General features: G+C 34.9%; 2 protein-coding genes across 2 annotated transcripts; one reads left to right on the top strand and one right to left on the bottom strand.

Annotated features, from left to right (window-relative positions):
• On the top strand, nt 1–4,070 carry LOC112710636 (pectin acetylesterase 12). The gene is made up of 12 exons (XM_025762944.3): nt 1–433; nt 1,413–1,495; nt 1,625–1,754; nt 1,878–1,951; nt 2,084–2,170; nt 2,248–2,372; nt 2,466–2,526; nt 2,701–2,754; nt 2,850–2,927; nt 3,041–3,146; nt 3,256–3,401; nt 3,691–4,070. Exons 1-12 carry the CDS (start codon nt 223–225, stop codon nt 3,796–3,798), a joined length of 1,263 nt encoding a protein of 420 aa, XP_025618729.1. The 5' UTR covers nt 1–222; the 3' UTR covers nt 3,799–4,070.
• Nucleotides 4,071–4,260: 190 nt separating this feature from the next.
• LOC112710637 (uncharacterized) lies at nt 4,261–6,693 on the bottom strand. The gene is made up of 2 exons (XM_025762947.3): nt 5,337–6,693; nt 4,261–4,857 (listed from the first exon to the last, which is right to left on the bottom strand). Exons 1-2 carry the CDS (start codon nt 5,890–5,892, stop codon nt 4,769–4,771), a joined length of 645 nt encoding a protein of 214 aa, XP_025618732.1. The 5' UTR covers nt 5,893–6,693; the 3' UTR covers nt 4,261–4,768.
• Between the last annotated feature and the right edge of the window lie 2,226 nt (nt 6,694–8,919).

Genomic DNA, 8,919 nt, shown 5'->3' with positions numbered 1-8,919 from the left:
GACAAGGACCTATTCTGTTTTTGTGTCTTTTCATCATCTTAGTCATTATTTATTTATTTTTATTATATCTTCACTACCTCAACATAATAATGGTTCTTTAAAAGGAATCAATTCTCAAAGTAAAGAGAAAGAAACAAGAGATGAATAGAAGACTGTGTATTTAAGCTTAGTATAGTTTTGCTTCAACATACTTGAATTAGGAGCATTAATTATCAAGAAACAATGGCAATAATGAAGAAGAAGCTGAAATTTTTTGGATTTGCATTTGCATTTGCATGCTTAGTTTGTGGTGTTGTCTCCTATGGATCTGAGCCACTCTCTGTGCTTTCTTTCTTGGAAAACGATGCCGTTTGGGCCAAGCCTTCTTCAGTAACATACCAACCTCTCATGGTTAATCTCACTCTCATTCATGGAGCTGCTTCTATAGGAGCTGGTCTTTCTCCTCTCTCTCTCTCTCTTTCTCTTTCTGAATGAGTGAATGCTACATGTGCTTCTTTTTTAATACATTGTTAGTTTCATTTAAATTGATTGTAGTGTAGCATTAATTGTAGTAGACTACTTTACTAATATGAATGTTAGATATTATATATATGTATACCCTTATATACTGCTGCATTTTGTAGAACACCCATTTGTTCGTTCTATTGTTGTGCTTTAAGATTGGATGAACAACAATTGAGAGCATGTTCCTTTAACCTTAATTTCTTTCTTAATCTGGCTTGTGTTTGCCAGAATTGCTTTTATGATCTTTATGATTATGATTTTGTTTTCTGGGAGACTATATTGGCAAAGGGGGAATTTGGGTGGCGAATTAGATTACTGTCTTCCTATCTCAAATTCTCTTTAACATCTTTTGACTTAGACATTGCTTGTTTAGTTGTTCATCTCTCTAGCAATGGATGTTGTTTTGATTGATTCCTATCTTGATATGTCTCGCTAACCTATCAAGCAACAACAACAACGCTTTATCCCATTAGGCGGGGTCGCCTAGATCAAACGACGTCATTGAGCCCTATCATGTATCATACACACAGGGACATTGTTTATGCATAGATTTCCTTTGACTACCTCATGTATGGCCTTCTTGAATCTTCCTCTATCGAGCTACATATATTAGAATCACATTTATAAAGGCTATCATGGCGGCTATACCTCCTCAAAGCATGATGCGAAATCCGGATTGTGAAGTTTGTAGGACTGAATATGTGTGTGTGTGTGTTCGAAGTAACAAGCACATGATAGGGTCTAATACTAGATTAGAATAACACTAGATATCTCAAAACATTGTAAAACTTTTCAATTTTAATACCATATGCAATTTTGTGTAGTAAAGACTAAAGACTGTCTTAAAATGCATAGATTTGTTACTTGGTTACAAATCTGGCTATTGAATTTTGTGTTTTGTTCGGTAGTTTGTTTGGATGGAACATTGCCGGGTTACCACTTGGATCGCGGATTCGGATCTGGTGCGAATAGTTGGCTTGTTCACTTGGAGGTATGTAAAACAGTGTTCCAAGTATTGTCATTAGAAGTGGATCCTCTAAAGCGAACAAGTTGGTAAGGTAAGAAAGTAAGTGGTTAACAACTAACCATGGATGCTAATATTAATGTTTTGTACCTGCAGGGAGGAGGGTGGTGTAATACTGTTAGAAACTGCGTCTACAGAAAAACTACTCGCCGTGGTTCCTCGACATACATGGAAAGTCAAATACAATTCACCGGAATCTTGAGCAATAAGGCAGAAGAAAACCCTGGTTTTTGCTCTTTACTTTCTCACTTTTAATCAAATTAGACTCTTGACTCTTGGAGTTGGAGGTTGCAATATATGTACATCAATTCTGTGATTTATGTTTCTTGGCATAATATTTTGTGCACAGATTTCTTTAACTGGAATAGAGTCAAATTAAGGTACTGTGATGGGGCATCTTTCAGTGGTGATAGTGAACTTGAGGTTAGTTAAAGCACAATGTGAATTAGTTTCTCAAGTTTTACCTCTATAAGTTCCATTAATCACCCTTCATATTTGCATGAAAAACAAGCACAATATTCAGAACCTATAATGTGATTTTGGTTCTTTTTTCAGTCTGAGCAGCTTCAATTCCGAGGACAAAAAATATGGCTAGCAGCAATCGAGGAATTGATGTTCCAAGGAATGCAGACAGCGAACCAGGTTTCTCATGTCTAATAATATTTTCTTATTAAGTTTTCTAATCTCCGCGAATAATGCTAATCAGGATATGACATCAGGCACTTCTGTCCGGATGCTCGGCTGGCGGCTTGGCATCTCTAATACATTGCGATGAGTTCCGGAGCTTGTTTACAGAATCTACCAAGGTTAAATGTTTGAGCGATGCTGGGTTTTTCCTTGATGCGTAAGTTACATATTTTTCTTTATGTAACTTCTCCCATATAGTAGTAACCTTGCCTAGAAACTAGTACAATTGATGATCTTTTCAATCATGTAGAGTTGATGTCTCTGGGAACCGCACACTGAAGAATCTGTTTGAAGGTGTAGTTCAGTTACAGGTAAAATAGTGCTGCCGAAAATAGACTCTTAATCCAAGAATGAGAATTGTCTTAAAAACTTGAGTTGTTTACCATAGCAAGAAGCTCTTTCATTAGTTGCTTTGCTTCTCTGATAAGGTTAAGAAAAACTTTACAAATATGACATTTCGCCTATGGTTTTGATTGAGATTATAGGATGTACAAAAGAACCTGCCTAAAAGTTGCCTCGACCAATTGGATCCAACTTCGGTAATATTCTAACTCTGGATTTCATGCTACATTCATAACTTAAATTTCTTGTAAAGTAAAAATTTTAAACATGTGAAGTGTGTTTCTTTCTTCAGTGCTTCTTTCCTCAGAATATGGTCCAACATATTGAGACTCCATTGTTTCTACTCAATGCAGCGTATGATTCGTGGCAGGTAACCTTACACTAGCTCGATTGAGAGTAATAGCTACTAGAAAAATGTTATATTTACATAAACTATATTAAGAGATTAACTCTAACTCAATGAAATGGACTGCATTTTTTAAGGTCCAAGCCAGTTTAGCCCCACATTCAGCTGACCCGAATGGCTTTTGGAGCGATTGCAAAGCGAACCATGCGAATTGTACCTCATCTCAGATTCAGTTCCTCCAAGGTGCTTTTTAGTCTCTAGTACTGTGAACTATGCACAGAAATTGATATGCATATATGAAGATTTTCCTAATTTTGTTGTAACATATTATATTGTCTCTCCTTTGAAGCAGACTTCAGAGATGAATTGCTAAACAACTTGAAAGACTTCGCAAACACACCTCAAACTGGACTATTCATAAATTCTTGTTTTGCTCATTGCCAGTCTGAGAGACAAGAGACATGGTTTGCTGATAACTCTCCCCTACTTGACAACAAGGTATGCTCGATTTAGATTTGCATTGTCTTTCTCTTACAGTGATACAGTTAAATCAAAGAAACTATGAGAGGTAATGTCACAATTTCTCTGTCTAGACTCATAAATTCTCCTTTAAATGGGGCTAGTTAAAATAGTTTGAAACATAGGCAATGGATATAGAGTTCCATACATTTTTTTATTGATATTGAGTTAGTTTTCCTTTTTCATGGTTAAAAAATGCTCAAATCTTTTATGGTTAAAAATGATCGTTTATTCTGCATGAACATATGATTGAATACTTATTGTGCAGCCAATTGCAGTTGCTGTCGGAGACTGGTATTTCGACCGAGAAGTAGTCAAAGCCATTGACTGTGCTTATCCCTGTGACAATACTTGCCACAATCTGGTGTTTAAGTGAGTCAAATTAATTTTCTTCTGCAACCAATTGTGATGTGATGTTTACACTTTCATCTTGGTAATCGCCATATATGTATTTATCATTCATTAATTTTTATGAAAACAAAAAAGAATATCCTTGTTTGAGGAGGATACTATCAAGTGTCTCACCTTAAATTTCCACTGAAATAATAAGTTTATTTCAGTTACATCCATTAGTATTCATTTAAGCGGGTACAATTGTTTTTTCCCCTCCTATAGTAATATGAATGATATATTTACCTTGTGTTACTATATGATATTTACTCTTTCAACATTGTAGTCACCATTTATGTATTTAACATTCGTTAAATTGTTATGGAAAAACCAGAGTATGCAATTGTCATGTGAAAAATTTTAGTAATTTCACCTTGTATTTTTCTAATGGAAAGTCATGTGAGTAGTGCAAAAATCTAACATAATAAGAGGATATGACAAATCAAGAAGACCAATAATATCTTTTGCAAATTGATTAGACAGTAGTAGAAGAATACAGTGACCAATAATTCACTTTGAAATATGCATCCAAAATTCCCACCTTCCACACTTCTACTTACAACCAAAACACAACACTCCAAGGGGATAGGGAATTAGAACAAATAGAGATTCCTAGTGGAAAGAACAAACTTTATATACATGTATTGGAAGCTTAAATGAGACGCAATTTTGAGTATCATTGAACATTATAGTTTTAAATAGTGGTGTGGGTTATAGTTTGATAGTCCAATTTGAATTTGGATGTTTACGGTGAGAAAATTGGTAAAGGAATAAAATAAGATATTAATTACCATTAAATTTATAACTTCCATTATATGTGAGTCTCATTTTCTTAACTTAATGGTGATTAAATAGTTGCTTTCTTACTTTATAAATCTCTTTACTTTGGAGGATTTTGATCGGTCCAATTTGGTGGTTACTCAGTTAATCAATGTCTATATAGTAGAAAATCTGCACTAAAATGAAGTGCTGTATTTGGATGCAGAGACTGCTACTGCGTGTGCCCACATTTTTAGCCGAGCCTTAACTTCTCGTGGATCATCACCTGATTAAAAAATATGGGTTAAAAAAATTAAGAAACCTCTAAACCTAATCAGGCAGCAAATCACTCCACCTAATTGATTAAAGTGTAGTTCCAAATTTGTTATATTTAGTTGTAGTTCCAAATCATAACAAAGTTAGTGTGTTAAAACACCCCACCATGCAAGTGTATTCAGTATAAAAAGAATACAAAATAACAGAAACCACTTCAAAACGATAAATAAAAATCATTACTTAATTTAACATATATGACTAAATTATAATACAATGTTTCTATAATTTCATCAAATTTCTTATTGAGTTTCTATTTTTTATTTTATAATCATATCCTTATCGTTCCAAAAATATTTAACTTAAAATATGTTAAAAAATATCTAATTAAAAAAAATCCAATTAAAAGTTTTTAAAACGTAAGACTTAAGAAAAATTGTAAGACTAACAGAATAATTTAAATAAGACATTTCACGTAAAAAAGCTACTTACCAGGAAAAGAAAGACGAGTGGGAATCTGGAATCCAAACCCAAGATCCGTACAAGGCTTCACTTCCTCCATGTCCATGCACAGTGACCTGCTCCTACCTTTCACTCTTTGATCATGAACCACATCATCTTCCTCTTTATCTTTGTTCTTGCTCTTACTACCCTTTCTTCTTCTCCTCATCCTCCTCTTCTTTGTTTTCTCCTCATCATTGTAAATTTCACAGTCCTTGGTTGCAACTGGTGTATGAATTGGTACCACAGGAAACGGTAAAGAGTAAAAGCTACCGAACTCGGTTTCAGAGCCAGAGGAACACCCTGCATGGGTCTCTTTGCCGTGATCTTCCGAGAATTCGCCGTCGGCGTCGAAGCTTTCTATGGACAAGCCTGAGACAAACATGGCCATGGCATCATTAACATCCTCTTCACCATCATCTACGTCGTACGTAGTACTGCTGGTACAAACAGAAAGCCGAGACAAGTTGTGTGTTTGAGAGTGTTGATGATGGTGATGATGAACATAATCACTATCGATATCGTTGTCAAAGTCTTCCTCTAACATGGAAGAATGATATGTGAATAAAAATTATGTAGAGGTCTATTTTGATTGATCAGAGTCACCGATGAATTGAAGAAATTGAAGCAAGAGCTACTAGAGAGGAAAATAAAATAGAGCAACGTTATATTGTGTGTTAGCAACTGTGATTCATACGTTTTTCATTTCATGATAAGTTAGCCAAGTGAAGAGACACTTTCAACCACCAAATTTATAATTAAACTTCATACACCTTCTTTTATAAAAAATAACAAATAAAAAGATATTAAGACAGTTGCCTTAAATGTAGCCTACAGCCTACAGGTTCCCTCAGAGCAATTCCTAGAATGCTTTTTGGAGTATAATTTTTGATATTTTTAAAAAATTAATTGATATATAGAAATTTTATAGATGAATGAAACTGGTCTGATCTTAAAGGGACGGTATCATTTTAATGAAAACCTAATAAAATTTGTTATTTATATAATTATTTTAATGAAATAATTAAAAATAATATAAAATTTTAATTGAAGTAAAATAAAATATTGAAATAATAAATTTTATTTTTTAATTTTAAATGATTATTTATGATATATAATCTCATAAATATTGATATGTCATGTTCTGAGAGTTACTTGAAATGGTGATTTGGGTCTGAACGTGAGGTCCAGATTCCTGATGAAGCAACGTTTGACTTGTTCTAGTGCCGAGGTACCGCCGTCCAAGTTTCTCGTGAGGATGTGTTGGGTGGTACTTGTAAGAGAAATCGATACTTAAGTTAATAAGGACTTTAAGCAAGTTTTTAGTATATTAGAACGTGAGTATACTTGATGGGTATCAATATATTTATAATAGAATTGTTTGACTACCTTTGTTGAAGTAGTTTTACCATTAATGGTGAGTAATTTTTCCCTTCTTTGGGAGTTTGTTCGGGTATATCTTTCAAGAAAGATAGACATAGTCGAAGAGATTCGGGAAGGCAGTTACTTATTTGGGTAAATATGAGCTGGTCTCTTTCATCGTGTCCGACCTCTTTAAAGAGGTCGGGTATGCGGCAGAGACCACTTTCTTGGGTGCACCTTTCATTATTATTGGGCCTGACTTTTATATTTTGGACCAAGGTATGAACATTATTCCTACTTGAATCTGAGCTTTCAAAATGTCGGGTTCAAACATTTTATGGCTTCAGTTACGACGTCGGGTACACCGCCTTCAAAAGGTCGGATACGCAACGTGTTTTAAAATTTTGAATGTTGCCTTTTTAAATAAGGGGCGAAAGTTACGCGGTAGTTTCCTTGGGATTTGTGCACGTCTTTAAAGAGGAGTGTGAAATGAATATTTTGCCCCTTTTCTCTTATAAATACTTTGCGTCTTCTTTCTTCTCCCTTAGCTTCTTCCACTTTTGAAAATGCTTCCTTTGCTTCTTTCATCACAAAACTCTTTTGTTTTATTTCTTTCTTTCTTGTTTCTCAACTGAAAGTTTTCGGTTCCAAGATTTTTCCATCTTGGATCTTTTGAAAATCTTGTCTTGCTTTACTGAGAAGATCGTTAGTGTTTACTGCTATTTGGTGTGCCCATTTCATTCTTCGAATCTTCATTAAGGTTAGTGCCCTTGACTCTTGGTTCCCCTTTTTTTATGTAACTGTTCTTTTGGTCTTTTTTTAATCTATTTCTTGTATTGGAGGCAACATGAATAGCAGATATTCTTTGTATTGTTGGTTTTGTTCATATTTTTGAAGTTTTTCTTTGAAAAAAATTGTTGATTGCTGCTGCTTTAACCGCTAAAATTCCATTTTAAAACAGCTTTTTGCCGTCTGAAGTTATTGTTGTGAATGTTTGGCTGTGTTTTTGAAAGTTGGAGGAACTTGTTGTTTTATTGCTGTAGAATATAGTCATATTGCTCCCTAATGGTGTCGCTGTTGGTGATATAGTAGGGGCGCCATTTTTTATATTTTCTGTTTGCAAAAGATCTTCTGAAATAACGTTGTTGTGTTTTGTGTCTTTTATCCAACTTTTTTTGGAAGATGTCCGAACTCTTTGGTGACGACTTGTTTTTGTATTTGTAGGTGTAGCTTTTATGACTCAGTCTCTTATTCATGACATGTCAACGAAAATCCCTCCTTCTCTTTTAACTTGGGTAGATTCTTCTGTCCTTTCTACTGTTCCTGTAGTCGATAAAGAATGAGGTATTCCGTAGACACCATAGATTATGTGAGAGTCGAGAGGATGAAAGAAATTATGAAATAATAGAGGCTGATTCCGAGGAGAGGATTTGCTTTTCCCCTTTAGAGAACTTGGAACGCCCATTTTTTTTATGCATATGAGTGCTTTTTTACAAAGTTAGATATCAAACTCCATTTTTCTGATTTTGAGATAAATATTCTTTGGACTTGCAATGTTGCTCCCCCCAACTTCACCCGAACTCCTAGGTGTTTTTAAAAATCTATCTGCTCTTGTGTCGCGAGCTCGATGTCCGACCTTCTCTGAAGGTCATCTTTCACCTTTTTGTCTTGACCAAACTCGGGTCTTCGAAAGGGAAGTTTTCTTGGCTTACCTTTCACGTCATTCAGGGTAGAAAGATTTTTTTTCATTTTTGATGAATCTTTTCACGACTTTAAAAAATATTTTTTTCAAATTTCTGGCTGTTAAGGATGCCCGATCTTTCTTTTTGGATGAGAACGATGACCCCGACTTCCCTTTATATTGGGAAGAAAAGCTGATAATATCTAGGTATGGGGTAGGACAACTAGATGAACTTGAAAAGTGTGTAGTGGATGTGTTTCAAGAATGTTGGGGTCGGTCTCCTCACTTGGATACGAAAAGATTCTTAGGAGACCCCGGTCAACTCCAGTCTGAGATAGGTAACTTTTCGATCTTTATCCTTATGACTTTTAGTTGTGATTTGTTGACTAAGGTGACTTTTATTTTATTTTGTAGAGAACATGGCTTCGATGTCTGCCGCGATGAAATAACTGCACCAGACCAAAAAAAAGTCGTGGCTCAAAACATTCAAGAGAAGGAAACTGGGGGTACCTCTGTCCGAGCTTCTCCGAA

The sequence above is a fragment of the Arachis hypogaea genome, chromosome 9, assembly GCF_003086295.3.
Source record: "Arachis hypogaea cultivar Tifrunner chromosome 9, arahy.Tifrunner.gnm2.J5K5, whole genome shotgun sequence".
NCBI classification, from domain to species: domain Eukaryota; kingdom Viridiplantae; phylum Streptophyta; class Magnoliopsida; order Fabales; family Fabaceae; genus Arachis; species Arachis hypogaea.
Note: the sequence above shows the minus strand (reverse complement) of the source record. Positions and strands in the feature narration are given on the sequence as shown.